This window comes from Mirounga angustirostris, unplaced genomic scaffold (assembly GCF_029215605.1).
Source record: "Mirounga angustirostris isolate CCGP_5_RB_7025 unplaced genomic scaffold, mMirAng1.0.hap1 SCAF_2, whole genome shotgun sequence".
In the NCBI taxonomy this organism is placed as follows: domain Eukaryota; kingdom Metazoa; phylum Chordata; class Mammalia; order Carnivora; family Phocidae; genus Mirounga; species Mirounga angustirostris.
This window is the reverse complement of record NW_026991710.1, coordinates 155,980,321-156,003,323: the sequence shown is the minus strand read 5'-3', so window position 1 is coordinate 156,003,323 and position 23,003 is coordinate 155,980,321. Positions and strand designations below refer to the sequence as shown.

The 23,003-nt window shown below is 43.2% G+C and overlaps 2 protein-coding genes and 1 pseudogene across 5 annotated transcripts in view; 2 read left to right on the top strand and 1 right to left on the bottom strand.

Moving 5' to 3' along the window:
- The window catches only part of DOCK5 (dedicator of cytokinesis 5), a 216,986-nt gene extending 194,091 nt beyond the window's left edge, over positions 1-22,895 (top strand). For 2 of the 4 annotated variants that reach the window (XM_064585368.1, XM_064585369.1), the window contains exons 48-52: positions 1,384-1,550; positions 9,361-9,529; positions 10,199-10,337; positions 11,356-11,459; positions 12,038-16,175. In XM_064585368.1, coding sequence (XP_064441438.1) covers positions 1,384-1,550; positions 9,361-9,529; positions 10,199-10,337; positions 11,356-11,459; positions 12,038-12,142 — 684 coding nt within the window. In that variant the 3' untranslated portion in view covers positions 12,143-16,175. Of the gene's footprint in view, positions 1-1,383; positions 1,551-9,360; positions 9,530-10,198; positions 10,338-11,355; positions 11,460-11,923; positions 11,948-12,037; positions 16,176-21,359; positions 21,492-22,758 lie in introns of those variants that run through there. The other 2 variants (XR_010409659.1, XM_064585370.1) reach the window with 2 other exon arrangements.
- LOC123849205 (U2 spliceosomal RNA) lies at positions 4,318-4,496 on the top strand (annotated as a pseudogene).
- Positions 15,785-22,864, bottom strand: GNRH1 (gonadotropin releasing hormone 1). The gene is made up of 3 exons (XM_064584042.1): positions 22,712-22,864; positions 21,345-21,440; positions 15,785-15,844 (listed from the first exon to the last, which is right to left on the bottom strand). Exons 1-3 carry the CDS (start codon positions 22,862-22,864, stop codon positions 15,785-15,787), a joined length of 309 nt encoding a protein of 102 aa, XP_064440112.1.
- Positions 22,896-23,003: the final 108 nt, after the last annotated feature.

Sequence of the window (23,003 nt, the reverse complement as noted above, 5' to 3'; positions counted from 1 at the left end):
TTTTGTCTCTGGGGCGCCTGGCTGGCTCAGTTGGTAGAGCATGCAGCTCTTGATCTTGGGGTCATGAGTTCGAGCCCCACGTTGGGCATAAAGGTTACTTAATAAAAGAATAAACAATAAATAACCTTTTCTCTCCAACAGTCGATTAAGTGTTTGGATGCAGCTTCATTTTTCCATTTTTTTTTTAAGATTGATTTATTTATTTGAGAGAGAGAGCCTGTGCGTGCACGAGCAGGGGGAGGGGCAGAGGGAGAGAGCAAGAGGCAGAATCCCCGCTGAGTGCAGAGCCTGACACAGGGCTCAGTCTCATGACCTGAGCCACAACCAGGAGTCGGATGTTTAACTGACTGAGCCACCCAGGCGCCCCATGTCTCCTCTTTTTAATATGATAACTGTCTCACTCTTGAACTCCTGATTTTCAAGTTCTCTTTCCTTAGGTCAAAGCTCTGAAATTCCTTTCGAGCCCTCCTGCCTCCCATTCCCACACCTCCGTCTTTACTACCCTTTTCTCCAGAGTATCTTTGTGATCATTGCTTTTAATCAAGTGTTCAGTCATGTCTAACCTCCCAACCTACTGCCAGTTTAGAGCTTTTTCCTAGGAACATTTGTCTTTTACACAAGTTCCTAGATGGGAAGGACTGTGACTTTCACCTAGTGAATAGTTTTTATTAGCTCCAGGCCAGTGGTTGCATGTGAATTTGATACGGTAGCCTGTTGAGGCAATCAGTCCTACTGGAGACATTTCTAATGAAAGCAGATCAGTATTAATGTTCCTTTACTTCTTTTTTTTTTTTTTCAAGATTTTATTTATTTATTCATGACAGACAGAGAGAGAGAGAGAGAGAGAGAGGCAGAGGGAGAAGCAGGCTCCCCGCAGAGCAGGGAGCCCGATGCGGGACTCGATCCCGGGAGCCTGGGATCATGACCTGAGCTGAAGGCAGATGCTTAACCATCTGAGCCACCCAGGCGCCCAATGTTCCTTTACTTCTTAAGATTCACCATTTACTTCCTAAGCATCAGGTCTACAGTTTGGATCTAAAACTTTCTATTAGGCCAGTATTCTATTTTTCTAGTGGCTGAAAGAAGCTAAACTGGAGAAGCAGACCGAGGGTTTTGCTCTTCTACTGGGGGGTAATGAACAGTTTGCTTTTTCTCTCTTATGTGGCTGGCAGCAAATTATGGGGAATTTTTCTCTCATCTTAACAAGGTAGGTTTGACCTAGTTGTGTTTATACTTAAGAATAGGAGTAGCTGCGATATTTAACAAGTGAGGCAGCAGTGGTGCCAGCCAATACAAATGGTGGCCCCCAACGGATGGGGGTGTGCCAGGCCATATGGGCTGAGTTCCAGGCCAGCTCACCGTGAGATGCCATGTGTTCTTCAGCCACCCACCTTGACTGAGAGGAAGCAAAGCCGCACAGGGTCTATTGTACTACCCTACATCATGTCATCTACGCTGCGGAGATTGTCCATCACCTCAGTGACTTCCTCGGTGATTTCCACCTCTTCTAACTCATCCGATAATGCTCCTTCCAGACCAGGATCTGATGGGTAAGGGTTCAATTTTTAATTGGCGGTGGGGTGGGGGGTGCAATTTGCCTAACCTTTGCCTTTTGTCGCCAAAGGGAGCCTTGGTCAGTGTAGATGCATCACTGTTATAAGGGAGATAATTCAGAGTATATGGCTGTTAGCCTCTGGATCATTCTCATTGTCTTCCTCGTGAGATGATAATCACCCATCATCCTGTCACATCCTATCACCCACCCTATCACATTCTGATTTGTTTTTTTCATATTAATTTATAGTCTGATTTTTTTCATCTGAATCAATTTTCAGAAGTAATTCTAAAATTTATATTTATTTTGTAAACAGGTAATATAATTACATGATACAAAATTCCAAGGTACAAAAGGGATCTCTCATGAAAAACCACCCATCTGTCCTTGACTCCTACCTTACCAGTACCCCTCTGCGGAGGCAAGTGATAGCCTTTAGGTTCTTGGTGCCTTTCCAACAGCTCTTCATACACAGCAAGCAACACCTAAATATATATTTTTCCTCACGCTTTCTTTTTATATGAATGGAAACGTAATATTTCTTTACCTTGCTCTTTTTACTTACTGTGTCTTGACAATCATTCCATTTCAGAATGTAGAGAGCCTCGTCTTTTCTTTGAGGTGCAGACATCTTGGGATATGTCTGCACCCTGACACATTCCACTGGTGCCTATTGGTGGATGTTCAGTTGTTTTCAGTCTTTGGCTGTCATAGCACTGTGGCCGTGCATAAGCTTAAAAACAATTTATTCTGTAAATATGCAAATATATCCACATGAGAAAAATTCCAGAAGTGACATTGTTTTGTTGAACATTTATGGTTGCAATTTTCAAAATTATTCCTAAACTGACTTCCACAGACATTATACCAATTTAGAGTCCTACCAGCAACATACAAGGGTGCCTCATCACCCCCACACCCCAAATTGTGTATTATTGGCCCTTTTAATTTTCGCCAATCTGATAGGTGGAGAATATTTTCATGGTATAGGGTTTCATTTTGGTTTGGTTTTATTTCTCTTGTTTTGTGTGAATCTGAGCTGCTTTTCATTTTTTAGTAGCCGTTTGTATTTTATGTTCTGCAAACTATGGTCAAGTATTTTGGGTACAGGTTTCTTTTTGTTGTTTTTTTTTAAATTTTATTATGTTAGTCACATACATCATTAGTTTTTGATGTAGTGTTCCACAATTCATTGTTTGTGTATAGCACGCAGTGCTCTGTGCAGTACGTGCCCTCCTTAATACCCATCACCGGGCTAACCCATCCCCCCACCCCCCTCCCCTCTAAAACCCTCAGTTTGTTTCTCAGAGTCCATAGTCTCTCATGGTTCGTCTCCCCCTGGGTACATGTTTCTCTTGTGTTTTCTCTGTCTGTAATATTCGTTGAAATGCATCCTCCAGTTTCTCCTTTCTTTTGACTTTGCTTCTCATTTTTTATTTAGTTGTGCTTTTTTTATGCAAATAAATTGATGCTGGATTTCAGGGCTTCTGGATTTTATATAATTAAAGGCCTTCCCCACTCTAAGGCTGCAAAAAATTAATTTTAGAGTTTCAGTATTCACAACTCAATCTGTGAATCTTTGAAATTTATGAGTATAAAGTGTGAGGTATGAAGTCAACTTTTTTTTTTTGGCCATGCAACTAGTCAGTTTTCCCTGTAACCTTTAGTGAGCAAACCATCTTTTCTCTGCTGATTTGAAATGTCAACCTTATTACAGAATCAAATTTTTATATGTTCCTTAGTCTATTTGCAGACTCCCCCCCCGCCATTTCTTTCATCTCCCTGTGTGTTCATATACTAGTACTATGTAGTTTTAACTACTGTAGATTTGAAAGGCTTTTATTTTTTTAGTTATCCTTTTCAGAATTTATCTGGCAACTTTTACTCATTGCTCACTTTTGGATTCACTTGTCTGGAATCCTATGGCTATTTTTATTGGGATCATATGAAACTTCTGGACTAACTTTGGGAGGACTGATGGCTTTTTGATGTCAAACCTTTCTTGCCAAAAACATGGACTGCCTTCCCATATGTTCAAATTTAAGATATTTTTAAAAAATGAATTTGTAGTTGTATTCTTTCTGTTTAAAATACTGTTTAAAACAGTATTTTACTAATTATATATTTAATATATGTACACGTAGAAATTTTTCAAAGTACTAGAAACTTAAAAGAAAAATGCTTATCACATCATCACTCAGAAGTAACCACTGTTAAGGTTTAGTTATGTAACAAAAAAAGCATATATACATTTTATACAATTGGAAATGCATCACACGTACCATTTTGTGACCTGCTGCTTAATTTAATATGCATGATGAGTATTTTTTTTTCTTTTGAGAGAGCATGTGTGAGCGGGGAGGGCGTGGTGGGGAGGGACAGAGGGAGAGAGAAATCCTCAAGCAGACTCCCTGCTGAACGTAGAGCCCCATGCAGGTGTCTGTCTCACGCCCCTGAGATCATGACCTGAGCCAAAATCAAGAGTTGGAGGCTTAACAGACTGAGCCACCCACATACCCTTTTTATCATTTCTGTTGGCTATTTACCATCGCATCCTATGAACGCACCATAATTAATCCATCTCTTACTATCAAATATTTAAGCTCTGTCATTATTTCTAAACAGGTAATCAGCAAAGTTCATTATAAATTTCATATGAAAACATGTAGCTTCTGTCAATATAAAATGCAGTTTTATTATGAAGAATTGTACCGAACATATGTGTACAGACAGCTTTCCAGTTATTTAGGATGCAGTCTCATATCCCTTCTTGGCCTTTTGGCTAAGATCAAGTGTAGGATGCATTTCTAGAAGTATACATTCCCTAGTCAGAGGATGAAATTCATTACAGTTCTGATGTCAAACAAATACCGATATGCAGTGCCATATGCAATGTGAGTACTGGGTATTTGCACTATTTCTAGTCCTTAGTGCAATAAATATTAGATAGTCCTTGATTCGTTTATTTTTCTCTTCTATGGTTTTTTTAATGCCATTAAGAGATACTACCTACTCTGTGAAAGCATGAAAGTTCTGTTCAGTGGGACTCTTTTCTTAAATAAATGGTCTCACTCAAAAAAAGAAAAGATCTGAAACAGCTGTTGAACATCAGAGATACACCGTGAGTGCTGACACTCAGGACAATAAACAGAGAACAGGTGAGTGGGGCCGGCCCTCTTCATGCCTCGACCCAAGCAAGGTGGGTTATTGACCTTGCCCAAATTTCCCCAATGAGAAGTCACTGATACTATTTTCTAATATTATTTAGGATGTTTCTTTAAAGCAGCTCCAACTGATTATCAGCTAATGACCCTGAGTCTCCCATTCCCAGTGTCATACCCCAATATTTAGTAATGCTTTCATGATGATTATCGGGGGAACATCTGTAAAGGGCCAGTTCTCTACTGGAAGAGAGTGGAATGTATCCATCCTGTCTGGCACATGGTAGGCCAAGGCACAGAAGGAGAATTACTTCTTGAAAGACAGCTCATAGAGTTAAGGCAAGTCAGGAGGCCACCTAAGTCCATGCCTAGAGCACCAGCGAAGCCCGGGACCCAGAACAAAGTTGCTTAGAAAAAAACTAATCTCTGATATCTCAGGAAAATCACTGAAGCAATCATTATAAGAAAAAATAACACAGACCCCGGGGGACCACACTGCAGTTACTTCATGGTTTAGTTTGGTTCCTAATTAGGCCCTAGTGAAACTCGCGTCTTGGACTGTCGACCTAGTGACCCACAGCCTTCATTCTCAGTCTCTGAGGTAAAGTTATAATTGATTCCATATAATCTGGGCTGGTGGTTTTCTTTCTCCCTGACCAATTACTGTTTGAGGTGATCTCGTTTGTTTGTCTGATTTGGTTTAGTTGGTTTTAAGAATAATTAGAGTCTCGGGGCACCTGGCTGGCTCAGGCGGAGGAACGTGCAACTCTCGATCTCAGGGCTGTAAGTTCGAGCCCCATGTTGGGTGTAGAGATTACTTAAAAAATAAAATCTTAAAAAAAATTAAGAATAATTAGTCTTTTTTGGAATTTGGTTCTATATTTCTTTAACCAGTACAGAGTTAAGATAAATAATAATGAGTGGCTTCGCCTTAAGTATATTAATCATTGAAAAATACCAAAGGGGCACCTGGGTGGCTCAGTGAGTTAAGTGTCCAACTCTTCTTGATTTCGGCTCAGGTCCTGATCCCCGGGTCATGAGATCGAGCCCTGTGTTGGGCTCTGTGCTGACCATGGAGCCTGCTTAAGATTCTCTCTCACCCTTGGGCAACTGGGTGGCTCAGTCGGTTAAGCATCTGCCTTCGGCTTAGGTCATGATCTCAGGGTGCTGGGATCTAGTCCCACATCGGGCTCCCTGCTCAGTGAGGAGTCTGCTCCCTCTCCCTCTACCCCTCCCCCCGCTTGCTCTCTCTGTCTCTGTCTCTCTCAAATAAGTAAATAAAATCTTTAAAAAAGAAGATTCTCTCACTCCCTCTTCCTTTCCCCTCCCCCCTTCATGAGCTCTCTCTCTCTCTCAAAAAAAAGAAAGAAAAATACCAAAAAATTAAAAGCCCATACAGTCTTTTAAAAAATAATAGAAAAGGAGGGAATAATTTGAAATAAAAAAAAAAAAGAAACCACCATCGACAGGCATTTCCCAGTGTGACTGCATGGGCTCAGCGTCACTCAGACTTTCCTGGAACTTTCTCCCTTTACCTTCACAGAGCAAGGTAAACACACTTTGCAGAAACGGAAACCATGCAATATTAAAAGCTTAAAATGATTTAAGCATTTTAACCAAACACAGCGAGTGAATCCTGTTTGGATCTTGATTCAAACAAGCCACTTCCAAAAAATTTATGAGACAATCAGGAAATGTAAGCATTGGATGTTCAATGAAATGAAGGAATTATTCCTTTTGTAGGATGGATGATGGGAGTGTAATTATGTTCTGAAGTGAGTCCTTGCCTCACTGAGGTATACACTGAGCTATTTATGGATGAGATGGTATGACATCTAAGAATCGCTTCCAACTGATCCAGTGAGGGGCAAGGAATGTGACTTAGGTGTACATAAGAAAGCAGAATGGCCATGGGTTATCATTATTGACACTGAGTGATAGACACATGGGAGTTTTTCACGATCTTTGCCCCCTCCAGATATCTTGTCTTAATATTTGAGTATTTGATAACTTGTGACACTAACTTTTTAAAATTCTTTGGATTTCCATTTTCATAAAATACCTATTTATGTCCTTTGACTATTTTAAAAAACTGAACTACTCATATTTTTCCTTTTGGTTTGTAAAAATGTCTTATATATTAAAGATATTTGCCATCTAAAATAGGGTCAGCAGATAGTTTAGCTTACTAATGATGCTTTCTGCCAAATAGAAGCTTCAATTTTTCTTACTTTTTATTTATTTATTAGAGAGCACAAGCAGGGGGGAGGGGTAGAGGGAGAGGCAGACTCCCCGCTGAGCAGGGAGCCAGCCCAATGTGGGACTCCATCCCAGGACCCTGAGATCATGACCTAGGCAGAAGGCAGACGCTTAACTGGCTGAGCCACCCAGGCATCCAGAAGCTTCCATTGTGTTTTTTTAAATACTAAGAGCTCATCTCTGTTTTTATGTTGTCTTATTTCATACCACAGCTTTTGTCTGTGTGTGTGTGTGTGTGTGTGTGTTTTATGGACTTTATTTTTTAGAGCAGTTTTAAATTCACAGCAAGATGAAGAATGTAAAGCAGAGCGGTACATTCATTACCACTGATGAACTTCTGTTAGCACATCACAGTCATCCAGACTCCATAGTTGACGATAGAGTTCCCTCTTGGTGTTGTACATTCTGCGGGTTTCGACAGATATATAGTGACAAGTATTCACCACTGTAGTATCATACAGAATAATTTCACTGCCCTAAAAGTCCTCTGTCATCTGCCTATTCATTCCTCTAAGTTTTCTATTTTTATGGAGCAAAAATCTTATCAATTTTTAATCAAACCAAGGCTTATTGAATACCCATCCAGAAGCTCTAAGCAATACCCATCATAAAGGTATAAGATCTTTTTTGACCCTCCTTGTTTTTTTTGTGTGTGATTTTATTTATTTTTATTTATTTCTTTATTTTTTAAAGATTTTATTTATTTATTTGACAGAGACAGAGACAGCGAGAGCAGGAACACAAGCAGGGGGAGTGGGAGAGGGAGAAGCGGGCTTCCCCGCTGAGCAGGGAGCCCCATGCGGGGCTCGATCCCAGGACCCTGGGATCATGACCTGAGCTGAAGGCAGACGCTTAACCGACTGAGCCACCCAGGCGCCCCAACCCTCCTTGGTTTTACATTTGGCTATAGTCACTCCCTCTCTGTCTCCCCCGCAGCAGCCCCACTCCGCCATTTGAGAGCAGGTTACGTACTTCCTTCATGCTGTAAGAGCAAACGCCTTGTCTTATGTAACTGCGTACTACCTATGCCTGTCCATTCAGGAGACTTGGCATTGATGCAATACTGCAAACTCTAACCTGGATTCCAGTTCTGTCGGTTGTCCCACTGTGTATTTTATACAGAGCAATTTCTTGTACAGGACCCAGTCGGGATCACATGCTGTGTTTGGCCACACCTCTTTATTCTTCTTTACTCTGAAGTAGTTTGGCCTTTCCTTAGTTTGTCTTTCATCATATTGACATTTTTGAAGATTATGGGCCAGTTATTTTATAGAATTTCCCTTCGTTTGGGTTTGTCTTATGTGTGCTTGTGCTTAGGAGTCAAGTTATAGACTTTTGTGTCATGTTGTGTCCCTTTAGGTATCATATCCAGGAGTGCATTATGTCCATTTGTCCCCCGTTGGTGATGTTAACTGACCGTGTATGTGGTTAAAGTTTTGTCCATTTTCTTTTCTGTTGAGTTACTATTTTTTCCTTTGTAGTTAATAAGTAATCTATGGGGAAATCTTGTGAGACTATCCTGTTTCTCATCAAACTCTTCTTCTCTCTATCTAGCACCTAATCATGATCCTTTTTTTTTTTTAAGTATATTTTAGGGTGGTGGTTCTTTAAAGACATTTTTTAAAAAGATTTTATTTATTTTGACAGAGAGAGAGAGCGAGAGAGGGAACACAAGCAGGGGGAATGGAAGAGGGAGAAGTAGGCTTCCCCCTGAGCAGAGAGCCCGACATGGGTCTCGATCCCAGGACCCTGGGATCATGACCTGAGCCGAAGGCAGACGCTTAACCGACTGAGCCACCCAGGCATCCCCTAATCATGATTCTTGAATAAAATAGTTTTCACTATGGTGCTTGAAAAATCTGTCATAGTAATAAAAGCATTTCAGGAGCATGCATATATGCTAGACCCTTGTTCTAAGAATTTGTGATAGCCTTATGAGGTAGGTACTATTATTGTCCCCATTTGATAGATAAAGAAACTGAGGTATGAAAAGATTTTCTGCCCAAGATCACCCAAGAGGTAAGTAGAGGTAGGATTTGAACACAGGTTGTCTGTCTCTGGGACATGTGCTGTTCTCCACTGTCTAAAGCTGCTTATTCATCTTTTCCTGTATGAATTCTATCTTTGCCTGTAAATTTAATAAGACTTTCTCTTCCTGGGATAAGATGAATGTTCAAAGATATTTTCCTTTCATCCTTTGATGGTCTCATTTCATGGATACCTTGAGATGTCTAATTGGCAGTTGGAAATTCAGATTTAGAACCTGAGAGGGAAGTCACAGGCCAGGATGAGGTTGAGGAGTCCTAATCCCTGGTCTTGTGGGAGTACATTTTGACTGCCAAGTGGTCAGTGTTTTGTGATTCCATCCTTGCCCTTGGCTGATAGGTCAATCCTGGAGCCACTTATGGAGCGCAGGGCTTCGTCAGGTGCCAGAGTTGAAGATCTGCCCCTCAAAGAGGACAGTGAGAACCGGATCAGCAAGTTCAAGAGAAAAGATTGGAGCCTCAGCAAGTCCCAGGTCATTGCAGAGAAAGCGCCAGAACCTGATCTGATGGTAAACAACAACAACAACAGGGGGTCAGGGTGGGGGAGGGGGGACAAGCTGAGGAGCACCAGAGACTTGCTAGTGCTTTCCCCACAGCCTCACGGCAGAGCTGGGAGTCACACCCCGCAGCCTGTGACAGTGTCTGATCTTAGACTGCTTAAAAAACAAAACAAAACAAAAGCACAAAGGGAGAATCTGAGTGTCTAAATCAGCAGTGGTGCAAGATCTTGTACCCACAATGTAAACATGTGGGCTGATGCTTGGAGTTGTGGTTCTCACCGCCATGTTCCATGAGTCAGTCCAAACATTGTCATTTCTCTTCTTTTAACTTAAAAAAAAAAAAGTGCTTTTTCTTCTTCCATGAGCCACAGCAAGTTGTTGAGGGTGGCAAGACCAGCCTTCCCTGAGAATCAGGGTGGCTCCTTTCCAGCCCAAATAACACAGTCTAACCGTGCTCAGAATCAGGCTCGTGGCCGGCCAGGAGAGAATGTCGGCTCCAGTGAATCCCCGTCAGTGTCTTGGCCGTGCTCGCCGCATGACCGTGCGGGAAGCTCAAGAGCAGCTTCTGGAATCTGCCCTCTGACACGCTGGTGCTCAGCAGGCGAGGTTGTTTGGAGTGTTGATGAGCTCAGCCTTTCTCACCGCAAGAATGTTTTGCTGTGCCCCGCCCCCCACTAGAGCCCAGCCCGAAAAGCGCAAAGACCAAAGAGTCTCCAGTTGTCCGACAATCGGCTGACGCCATTTCATGGTTCTTCACCTCCTCAGTCGACGCCCTTGAGCCCACCTCCACTCACTCCTAAAGCCACCAGGACCCTAAGTAAGTTATATATATATATATGTAATATACACACACACACACACACACACACAGAGATGTAGAGAGATACAGGTATATCCCTTCTCTTTGCTTCAGTAGGGAAAGGAGTATGTGTATGGATCTGGACCATATTTGGCCAGAACAGCCACACAGTATTTGAGATTATTATAAAGTTGGCTCACTCCATGGTAGAGGGTATAGCAAAATTAGAGTTCGACAAGGAGTCTTTGGGTCACTAGGATTCATTAACCTTCTCTGTAGAGTGACCCAGAGGGTCTCACGACTCCTTTTCCATTTGTGAAGGTATAAATGAGGTGGAGCCAGACGGGGACCAGACAGGAAGCAAGTAACTTACAAACTATTGAGTAGGTAGCCCTGTCCTTGTATAGGAAAGGGTCCGAAAAAAGGATAAGAAATACACCCATTCCATATACTGCTTACAGTCAGGCCTGGGGAATCAGCAATACACAAGTCCTGAGAAGAATTCTGAGGTACCCTTGGTACAGAGAGTGGAGGGGTAAATCATCGTGCCACATGGGACATGGGTGTCAACCAAGAGTTAGAGAGAATTAAGGTGTCCTGGAGGAAATGGAGATTGCAGCCTTTAAATGATCAAACTAAGACAGCTCAGTTAAATTTAACCAGTATTTATTGACCGCTTACTTTGTGACAGACATTTTTTTCTAAGCACTTGGGATAGATCAGAGAATAGAGTCATATCTAAGTTCTAGAAAATGTCTTCTTCTCCAGCTTAATAGTAAAAACCCTAAGCAAAAAAAAGGGGGGGGGTGGATTTTTACTTCAGAACTTCTTGTGAAAGCTTCTGGTGAGCAAACAGTGCTGCATTTGTCATGAGGGCCAAGAGGACGTTTCCATTCTGTCCATGGAAACTATAGAATACCACCTTAGCAATTTGATTGGCCGGGTTGGTTTAGGTGTTAAAATGGCAGGCAGAGGTTCTGTAAGATTCCTTGATGAATTCTTCTCTCTGCCTTCATCTACTTTGTCTCATTTCTAGGCTCCCCATCTTTGCAGACAGATGGGCTGATGACTACTACTGTCCCGCCTCCCCCTCCCCCCAAAAGCAAGCCCTACGAGAGCAGCCAGAGGAACTCCGCGGAGGTAGGGAACAACGGCTGGGGTCAGAGCGCCCCACTCGCAGGAGCGCAAAGCTGGTTTTCCAAGCTTTTTGCTAGGCGGGTTTCCTGTAGATTTGTCGCTCTGATCGCTTCTTGACTCATGCCTGCAACCATAAAAAGATAGGGGAGTTTCTAATGGGAAGTAACGCAATACAGGCAGACCTTTTCATCAGATCGAAGGTAGAGCCTTTCTCTGTACCTCACCCTGGGTACAGGTGAGTGAAATCAGTGGGTTCTGGTTCACATGTGAAGAGTTTACTCCTTCTGAGTGAGTGACAGTCATTCTGGAATGGCCTCTGATGGGTTTCCTGCATTCGTTCAATGGCATATCTATAGATATGCCAAGAGCCCAAGTGTTGAGGATATAACATTTTGGTGTATATCTGATTAACCCAAGGAGAACAAGGGAAGTTAAATGAGGGTTGTTTCCCTTTTCTCCTTGCCAAGGCTGCGTAGATGGATCAGTTAGAAGCGAAAGCACTGTGTCAGAAATGTGGAGGAGAAAGCGAATCAGGAGGAAAGATAAGACTCATTTGACTTCCATTGTGTCTGCTCCCTCAGATTGCCCCTCCACTTCCGGTCCGCAGAGAAGCCAAAGCCCCACCCCCACCACCTCCCAAAGCTCGGAAATCTGGCTTCCTTTCTTCTGAGCCCGGATTCCAGTAAGGATCTTGCCACCCTGTCTCCGGAACTCTGAACACCTTGAACAGCTGAGAGGAGGCCCTGTCCTCATTCCCCAGGGCCTCTGGCTGACTCCCCACCCCCTTCCTGATCTGGGGTCAGCTGTACCAGCTCAAAACTGGTTGTTCTTTGAAAGGCTTCTCTGAAAGAGGCCGAAGGCCACATCTCCTCCCGCCCGCCCACATGAATTCCAGAATTGGTCGGGTCCTCTGTTTCTCAAAGGAGAGCTATCTCCTCACCGTGATTAAATTCCGCCTCCAGCGCAGAGGCCACCGCAGCCTACAGAAGCCTGGCTACGTTCTTCTATGGCAGTCTTGGAGCAAGCCCAGGAACCTCCACTTTGGAAGGATTTCTTGCTTTGCTTGTGAAAAGCTATGCTTGAGACTTGGTTTTCTCACGTGGACACATCGTGTCCTGAATAACATTGGAAGAGACGTGCATCAGGGACTTTGGTAGCCAAAATAAGCCTATCTTCCTGAAGTCTGCTTGTGTCTCCTTTAAGGAAAAGAACATCTTTGTAATGAAGATGGGCTACTTTCATGTGTGACTAGTCATCATTGTTGAAAAAACATGGACTCGACTGTGAGGTCTGAGCTCCTGTCTGCCCCCACGCCAGCTACTACGTGAGGTATGGGAACCCTCCTGGGAGGCCCTCGCACTCCTGACTCACTGGCTGTCACCACACCGAGTCACTCCTTCCTGCTACAGACTCCCTTGAAGCTCTTTCTTTTGCACAGTTTCTTGCCCTGTTACCTCCTCTGAGTGCAAATCACTGGACAGAAGGGACTTCGAAGCCCGGGTTCAGCCGCTTCTCTTCCAGATCCCGTTTGGATGGCTCAGCGGCCCCTCTCTGCCCCCTGATTTTACCCTGGAGAATACAGTGCAATATCTCCCTTTGATTATTTATTCCTCATGATTGTGGAATTAATTTGATTACATGTTTATGGTACTAAGTCAGTAGTCTTTTGGAAGAAGAAATGGGGTGATTTAGATGATCAAATATTACATACACCTACACAAACCCCACAAGGTTGGAGACATTTTGAGCTAGAAGGACCTTAAAGTTCATACAAACAACCCCCTCGTTTTGTAGACAAAACGGAAAATCTGACTACAGATTCTTACTAACAACCCAGCTTGCTAATTGAGGCTCTATCCTCAGATAACACTTAGATCAAGAAGACAACCCTGACATACTCCATGATGAATACCTACCCCTAGTTGGAACAACAGTGGAAATGTCCTGGATATTTCTATACCACTTTGACATTTATGGCAAAGTAGAAAGCTTTATGTGGATCCCCTAGGTCAGCACGTGGGGAAGCTCACCAGAGTCCCTTTGGTAACTGGGCCCAGTCCCCTTCCCCACCTACCCAGCCCCAAGGTAGAGAGAGAGAGGAAAGAGATTTCGCCTCTGAGAATGCGGATTTGCTTGCCTGCTTCTTTGCGTACCCGTTTCAATACCACCCTTCTTAGAAGAGACCTTCTAATGGTTCAGAGAGTCAGGGAAAGACGTGGCCAGCAATCCTCAAGCAGTTAGTGTGCATATTTAAAAGTGGTGAGGAAAAGGTGGTTCTTCGCCTCCACTCAGGGGAACCTTCAAAGGGGTAGACTAGAGAAAAGCTGGGCTTTGGAAGTAAACCATCTGGTCTCCGACCATCCCAGCTGTGTCATCTGTTAACTTTGCAAATCCCCTAAATTCTTTGCAATCATCTGAGCCTTCATTTCTTCACCTTCTGAAACAGGGAACAGTACCTGCCACACAGATGAGATTCAAACAAGATCGGCTTTTTAGAGTAGTAGGAACGAAATGATCCGTCCTTTCCTCTGCTCGGCCTGAGTAAGATCTGGAATTCTCTAAGAGCATTATTGATATTTTTTCCCCCTGAGGTAATTTGGAAAGTGAGTGCAAGTTAGCTGTGCGCATACAATCCCTTTAAAAAAAAAATGGCATCTTTTAGAATCTCTTACATAATTATTTATGACTAAAGAAGAAGTGTTAATAAGAACCAAAAAGGATTTTAGTGGAAAGAACTCAACGAAGAGAAGGAACGGAAAGGTTATATGGGGCTTCTGTGGAGCCCAGAGCAGCTTCTGAGAAGTTGCCTCGCAGACTGGCTAGCGGGGATCTGTAGGTCTCACTCACCCGATTTTTCAGGCTGCCTTTCAGATAGAAAGATGTAAGCTGGTCACAAAAAATACCAAACCTCAAGCATGACCCTTCAGAGCAGTGCAAGTGAGTTCTGCAGTGTGGTCTTTGATCAGGGGCTGGGGAAGTCTGATACGCTGGTGCCCAAGTACCTTCCCTTTTTTAATAGAACATTTATCCATCTGATTCCCCTTCTATCTTAATGAAAATACTAAGTCTCTCCTGCCTGAATAGAAAGGATTCTAGGTAATGGTGTGGATACCAGATTACAGGGAACATGGGGGAAGGCATTGGGTCAGAAAGAGTCATGTTTGACAAAAGATCATAAATCACGTCTGTCCTGAAGTCAAAGAGGAAGACTGCAAGGAAATGCCTTATGATTACATTGCATATAGGAGAGATGAGGGGCCAGGAATAAAAGAGGAAAGAACTGGTCTTTATTTCCCTTGATAAGAACTCTGGAGTATTGAAGGACATTGAAAGTAGCCCCCAAACTGTCACAACCTTTGTGGATGTCACAACCTTATGGGATTTTTTTTAATCCCTTATTTTCTTTCTCTCTGTTCTGGTGACTTGTCTTCCTTGGAGATTTTTTTTTTTCAAGAATCGTTTTATTCAACATTTATTAAGCTCTTATTGAATGCCAGACACCAAACGAGACTCTCAGGATGTGGCAATTCAGTGTATCCAATGGGAACAGCCTGGTATGCAGAGACTGTGTTGTGCTATGGGGTTGGCAAGGGAGTAGGACTAGGAGAAAGTGAGACCCTCAGTACGGCTGCTGGGCCATGGGCCTCCCCTCTTCCACCTCCCATGTGGATTGCAGAATTGTAGTCCTTCTCGCCCGTCAGGGAGACCCTGCAGATCCCTAAGACAAGAGATATAGCGGGATTTGAGATAACAATCTACCTTTGTTAACTTTTTCCAAGCTGTGGGAGTGCTTCCCCTCTACTGGCCCCCAGATCATGGGGTGCCTTTTTCCTTTAAAATTGAGGCATGTCTTAACATACATATAGGCAAGTGCACAAATCTTAGGGGTACAGATGGATGAAACTTGACCTAGGCGTGTACCGCATCGCCACCTCTCAGATCCAGACCGAGACTACTTCCAGAACCCAGAAGTTCCCCTCATGTCCCTGCTGTCCTTCTGCAAAAGGCATTTAGAAGGCCATTCATAGCTGTACCTTCCTTCCTTTCACTGCTCGGGTATAATGAAAAAAGGGGAAAAACCCCACCATCAACACAGAACAGGACAGTAAAGACCATGTACCGTTTGGCAAGTCGATTTATAGTCAGTCCCTGGGCCTCATTTTCCTCATGTAAAACATGTATATCCGAAGCTGTGTGATTTTTAGAATCCTTTCGGCCCTCGCTTTCTTTGATTCTAAGTGAATGAGAAAGAGAGAATCCGAAGGCAACGAAGTTTCCGTACAACAGCTTTTAGGCCCACACGCCATTGACCAAGTGGGATTTTAAAATTAGTTGGAAAAGGTAAGTTCCTCTTTGGGTGGGTTGAGCATGGAACCACCAGTTATAACCTACAAAAAGAAAAAGTTTTCCTTTAAGTTGATGATTTCAGTCTGACCAATGCTGGTCTCCCACATATGCTGCCTAAACTCATCTATTAGTCAGATTTTGTAAGTTATTCATCCAGACTTTGTCAAAGGCTCGGTTGCCAGGATTTTGTAAACTAGTTGGGTTTCAAACATGGACTGTTAGGAAGATGTGCATTGAAGTAGAAAAATTTTGTTCAGATTTGCTGTTATTTATTTTTTAAATTAAAAAATGGAAATGTATTTTGAAGCTTATCGTGTTTAGTCTGTTTTTACCCTTACGTTAAAGAAACGAAATCATTCCTGAACTTTTCTTTATCGACACCTCCTTTGTGACACATCACACCCAGTCCCTCTGGCCTCCTGTCATTATTACAGGTCCTGTTAGTAGGACTTGTGCTGTGGGGTCATGGAAGCAAGAAGAACCGCCAACCATTTGGTTCTTCCCTCCCCTCAACCCCTCTCCATGCATCCCTTTGGCATCGGAGCTGATGGCTTCTGACAACAATTCATTTAATGCGATGGGCTGTTTCTTCATTCACTGCAAAGGGAAATCAAAGGAGTAGCTAGTAACTTAACTTGGGAAGGATAGGAACCAGTTCTCAAACTAGGTTGAACCTTAGTATCACCGGGGAAGAGGTCACACCCCAGACCAATTAAATCAATTTCCAAGAGCGGGGAGCATGACCCAGACACCATATTCCTTTTACATCTCCCCAGTGTTATTCCAACGTTTGGCCAAGGCTGAAAATCACCACTACCTTAGAGGAAATAACACCCTGAGAAAATCGGTGTTCAAAATGGATATTCATTTCTTAAACTCCCTGCTGGTGGTGTGTCGCACTGGGGAGAGGGGACGGCCACACTTCAATTAGAATAGCCACACTGTTTTAAGTCCTGGGCTTATGCCTAAGATTTTTTTTTTTTTTTTCGTTTAAGAAAATGTCCCAGTGCTTTTAAACATCTGCCATCTATTGCTTTTCAGGGCAATAATATGCCCCCACTGTGTACATAAGAATCCCTGGCATGTTAAACATGCAAATGGTTTGGGCCCCCAAGACTGAATCAGTAAGCCTGGGGAATCATTTTGGATCTACAGTCCCCAGTGAAAAATACTACTTTAGAGCACATTCACTGTCAAAATGTAATAAGTGCTGTTATTTCACACAGTGATTCTTGGCTTTTTCCCAGTCACCTCCAGGATACTGCAACTTCTAAACCCGTTGCTAAAATAGTCTATCTTCAAGCCACTCTTTTTGACGCTAGATCATTGAAAGATATTTGAGAACTTATTAAAGGGAGCTTTTGGTATGTTTCCCTACCCTCTCTTTTAAAAGGCTACTGGCCCTTTTTTGAAGTTGCGTTGAGGATGTAGAGAGTTCTTCAAATCCAGGAAGATGTGTAAAATGTTATAAAGGGGTCATTTGCACTCTCCTCCTTTGGCATTTGGCCATTCGAGAATCAAATACCCAACATGTTCATGTGAGTCGCAAACCCCTGGATGCCATCCTGAGCCTCTCATATCCGCATCAGGTCGCTGCATGAGCGTCTTTGTAGCCCATTCAGGGAAGCCCACAGACTCCAACAGAATGTAAAAAATAAGTGACTGAGGGGTGCCTGGGTGGCTCAGTCAGTTAAGCATCTGCCTTTGGCTGGGGTCATGATCCCAGGGTTCTGGGATCGAGCCCCGCGTCGGGCTCCCTGCTCAGCGGGGAGTCTGCTTCTCCCTCTCCCTCTGCTCCTAAACCCTGCTCATTTTTTCTCCCTCTCTCTCAAATAAATAAATAAAATCTTTAAAAAATAAGTGTTACCCTATTCTTTTAAATGTGTTAACTAACATAAAGTTTGTAAATGGTATTTTTTTTAATTTTTTATTTTATTTTTTAAATATGTTATTTATTTCACGGAGAGAACTCAAGCAGGGGGGAGCGACAGAGGGAGATGAAGAAGCAGATTCCCTGCTGAGCAGGGACCCCGATGGGAGGCTCGATCCCAGGACCCTGGGATCATGACCTGAGCCCAAAGCAGACGCTTAACCGACTGAGCCACTCAGGTGCCCCAATGGTATTGTTTTTAATAACCAAAAAATAGTTACTGAGCGATTGGCACATGGAAGCCCCTGCCTTGTATGTATTGATTAGTGAAAATATGCAGTTTTGCCTTTTGTTCCACAAAGTAGGTTGTGAACTACATCTCTGCTTAATTTTATTAAAGGAGGAATAAGGGGGCGCCTGGGTGGCTCAGTCGTTGAGCATCTGCCTTCGGCTCAGGTCATGGTCCCAGGGTCTTGGGATCGAGCCCCGCACCGGGCTCCCTGCTCAGCGGGGAGCCTGCTTCTCCCTCTCCCACTCCTCCCCCTGCTTGTGTTTCCTCTCTCACTGTGTCTCCCTCTGTCAAATAAATAAACAAAATCTTTAAAAAAAAAAAAAAAGGAGGAGTAAGGAAGTTCTTCGATTGAGTTTTAGAGATTCTTCAAATGGAGATATTTGGGGAATCTAGCATTGTGCTGATCTGTATTTAAAAAGGAGGGTTTTTGGACTATTTCTGACCCTAGTTCAAATTCCTTAACACAGACCCTTTTTTGAGATGGAGGGGCAGGGAGAGGAGGAGGAAGGTACTGTCTGTCTGAGTGAAACAGGGCAAGGGCCCCGATTGTTGCCATGTGAACACAGGCTCAGTTTGTCGCTGTGACATCAGGCAACTTATCTGAAATCTGAGTTTTTCAAATGGTCTCATAATCACTTGGAAGTTAGGAGGATAATTGAGAACTGATGTCATAGTGTCTGGGACCCCATAGCGAAGTGGCCCCCAGTAAATGAAGGCGATACATGAGCCCCAGGATCCTGTTTCAGCTCCAGTTAACAAAATATAACCAACTAACAAAATACATACTGGCTTTCCAGTCTAATACCATCAGCTGTTCTTCCTAGTGCATGGTAGGAGCCCTGCCCATGTACCCCGACGGAACTGAGTGGGTCCCTTAAGCCCTCGTCTCCTCCTTCTAAAGGGAAGACAAGAATCGCTAATTTCCAAGGTCACTGCGAGGGTTAAGGAAAATGTTTATGCGTCTGTCCCTGCACAAACCTGATGCTGGTCTTTGTGGAGAGTGAATGGTGGCAACCCTACTTGACCAGGGTGCACGGGAATACCTGAATTCTGTCTTCAACAGACTCTATGCTCCAAAGCCTTTCTCAAGAGAGGTCACCAAGATCTGGCAGATGAACACTATTATTTTCAGGCCCGGGTCCCAGGCCTCCACCTGCACGGCTGGCTGTGGTGAGCAGAGGGGGCCCCATGCAGCAGCAGGAACGTTGGACTTGGGGCCCAGCACAGCCTCCTCTCTCCCGAGGCCTCTCAGGTTCCAGTTAACTTCCAAAGGGATCCGAAGGCAGTCTGGGAAGGGAAGTGCTTTTCAAGTGGGAGAAATGGCCGTGGCCTCACTTCTGTGGAGTATAGTCAAAAATCAAGCCACAACCCCACAGAAAACTGTTGCTGTATCAGATCTGGGGGCCCGGCCCAATAGGTGACTGTTCTTGGGGCAGGGGTGGCGGAGGAGAGCCAGATTTCTTTAGTCAACAATAATGTCAGCTTTATGTTCTCTCCTGTCGCCTAGCCCCACACTCGGAGTTCTCCCCTTTGTGGGCTTATGGTGCCCCGCCCCCACCAGAGTTCTGCCTTAGAGGAAGACTTAACATTTATGCCACTTTATTCACAACACAGCACTTCACCATGAAATATGTGAATTTAGCGTAAGCATATCTGCAATTCACACAATTTACAGATGTTAAATGAGTCACAAGTTTCAACATCAGAATTATACTTGTCAATCCTTCTGGTTCAGTGGGTTTAAATCCTCTTCTGCCCAGTTTCCTCTTCAATCAGACTTTCCTAAAATATACATGAGCAAAAAATATATCATGGTTGATTTTACTAGCTGAATTTCACTATGCTTTTGATATCTTAATTTCCAAAATATCGATATAGAAAGAACAGATCCATTTATTTTTGTGCACTAGAAAGTCTTGGAGAGCCTGGTGATGGGTATTAAAGAGGGCATGTACTGCATGGAGCACAAGGTGTTATACGCAAACAATGAATCATGGAACACTACATCGAAAACTAATGATGTAATGTATGGTGATTAAGATAACATAATTAAAAACACAAACAAAAAAGTCTTGGGGAGATATAACAGATCGTGTGTTTCTAAGTTGTTTAATAAACATAAGATCTACATTAATAGTTTAAGGATAGGATGTGAAGGAGGTGAAAGAAAGGTTTGATCTGTTTTTTTAAGTATTTTATTTATTTTAGAGAGAGAGAGAGAGCACGCGTGTGAGTGGGGTGGAGGGGGGGGCAGCAGAGGGAGAGGGACAAGCAGACTCCATGCTGAGTGTGGAGCCCAATGTGGGGTTCGATCCCACGACCCTGAGATCATGACCTGAGCTGAAACCGAAAGGTGGACAAACTCAACCGACTGAGCCACCCAGCTGCCCCTGATCTCAGTTTGTTATTTATTAACCTAGCTTTTGCCTCAATACCTTCTTTCTAAGGTCACGTTTGGGAAATGTCACTGCTTGCTATTATTTTTATTATGTGGTAAGTAGGAGTAGACACAGAAAGCCAATAAAGATGTCTGTCTGCTTGTTTTTTTGAACTGTGGGTGTGGAAGTTGAGGTCAATGGACAAAATGAAAGCCCTAGCTTGTGTTTGTATATGATTTATTCAGGCTTTCCCTGCTCCCGGGCACAGGTGCTAAGTCGGTGCCCCTAACTGCTGCAAACAAGGGGACCATGGGAGCTCATAGGGCACCAACAGTGAGCTCAAGATTCAACCTCTCTATTCAGCGCTCTGTGTACTTTCTTTCTTGTTATCAAAAACCTGCATCAAGTTAGCAGATTCCCATTTTGGGCGGGAATTTGGAGATTGTTAGAATCCAGTCAGAAAACTGGAAATCAAATATGTGGCTCTGAATTACAAATTTACTAGTTTGGAATTTTTTATTCCAAAGGGGGAAAAAAAATAAACTAGAGCACCATTTTTGATTTCTACATTTTTCCAGGGAAAAACCATGTCATACCAAGAACACTGGTGAAGAATTAAGGAATGCCGTGGAGAGGTGTGGATTAGCCTAGATTAGAAGAGTCGGGGGCGGGGGGACAGTGGTCGATGAATATAAGTGAAGAACTGACATGTAACAGTGGGAAGAAATGTAATAGTCATCCCAAAGGATAGAACCAAGGGTACCCCCAAAGGTTAGGGGGTAAAGGTTACAGAGAGATTTCAATTTAAGGGGAAAAAGTTCTAACCATTAGTATTGTCTACCCACTGAGAGAGGGTGTCACAAAAATAGTGAGGCCCTACCCCGGGAGGAATTCAAGCAGTCAGGATGGTAAGCCCCACAGAGGCCGAGAGGTGGTTGCCCTAAGTGGCACCAAGGACCTTTCCATCTCTAAAGCTCCATGTTGTTACCGCTGTAACTCACCAGAGCTCCTTTCAGGTCCCTGAGGGCAGATCGGGGCTGGTGGATGGTGCATTCCAAGCGCTGAGGTTCTGCTGGTTGATCAAGCTCTTTGGCTATCTGAGGAAAAAGAACGTGATTCTTGCTGTTGGATATCAATGGAATGGAACGGTATTTTCCACTTTCACCAAGAACTGTGTGTGGAGAGTGAGGTCAAGGGAATTGTGGGACGAGGATTTAAGAACATAGATCCACCCTGAGGCATTTATACAGAGGGGTGGGATGTTCTGGGGGTAGTGTTAGTAAGGAGAGAATATTTTCTCTCTAGAGATGATGAGAATGAAGTACTTTGAACCTCATGAGGGGATAGTATATGAAAAGTCCAGGAGCTTCTAGTTATGAATAGGGGTGATTTTTATTTTCTAGTTTTTACTAAATATGTCATAGTTAAATAAGTTAAATAAGTTACTTCACATATAATCTATGGAGAGGAGACTTCAGATTCCCGGGCATCTTTATTTCATACTAAATTATCTTTGTTATTTCTCCAAAAAGAAAGCTAAATAATTTTAAGTTTTTCTAGTTTCTTTTTCTCGGCGCTATATTAAGTGTCCCAGGCCCGAATTGCTCATCCTTTAGGTTCTGTTAGTTTTCCATTAATTTAAGAAACCAATAACAACTATTTTTATTAATCCATTATCATTTTGGGGGGTAGCCAGCTAATATCTAAGGCCTCTCTCATGTGATCCTTACATGACCCCAAGAAGTCTCATTTTATAGATAAAAAACCATGTACCCTATGTTAGTGCTGGTACTAGTACTGAAATCAATGTATATGAAATAAAATCCAGGATATTTTCCAGTATATATTTTGTGTCCTTGAGCTTGCTAACCCTATCCCCACTAGCAGCCTCCAAGTTCTTTGCCTAAATACCCATTTCAGTAAAAAGAAATGATAGGGCATGCACTCTTGAGAAGAATACTTATTTATAAGTTATGAGAATGTACGCTGACCTAGTATCATAGATACTTTTAAAAGACGAAATAAGAAAAAAATAATAATAAGCAGAAGTTCTAAGATTTTCTTTCCGAATCCCAAGGAATCATCTTGCTCTGGAGACCTTGGGTCCATCCCATCGTTTCGAATTCCTTTGGCAATTCTAGATATTCAGAGTGCGACACGCTACTTCGCACCTGTTGCTGCATTCTCTAGGAATTGTTCCTGTCTGAATAGAAAGCAGGGATGGGACTTGCCTTTGCATATGTCTCATCTCCCCCAGAATACCAGGGGTACCTGGAGCCCAGCGTGGCACAGTTGGGGCAAACACAGAATGTTAACGTGGACTGAATCACATAAGCCATGTCTTATTTTGATGATGAAAGAGCCTTACCTCTTGGAAAGAATCAATCAAATTTTCAGCATTCCTCTTCCCCCCAGGACGTAGTCCATAGGACCAGTGTTGGCCTTGGCAGCCCACCACACATAAGGTCAGCAAGAGAAGTCCAGCTACAAGTTTTGGAATCGGCTCCATTCTAAGGAACATCAATGCAACAGTGAGGATAGACCCAGACTGGGTTGAGCGAGAAGTCAAGACCTTTCTGGTGAGAAGCCTAACGTTTCTATGCTAAGCCTGCAGAAGGCGGAAGTGGCGGTTGCCTGCTTTCACACGCACGCTGAAACAC

Coding starts and splice junctions, on each gene's coding strand:
- GNRH1 (XM_064584042.1), bottom strand. CDS start 22,864: ATGTTCCTTAGAATGGAGCCGATTCCAAAACTTGTAGCTGGACTTCTC. Junction 21,441..22,711: donor TGATTGATTCTTTCCAAGAG/GTAAGGCTCTTT, acceptor CTTTTTCCTCAG/ATAGCCAAAGAGCTTGATCA. Junction 15,845..21,344: donor GGGACCTGAAAGGAGCTCTG/GTGAGTTACAGC, acceptor TTCTTTTTGTAG/GTTATAACTGGTGGTTCCAT.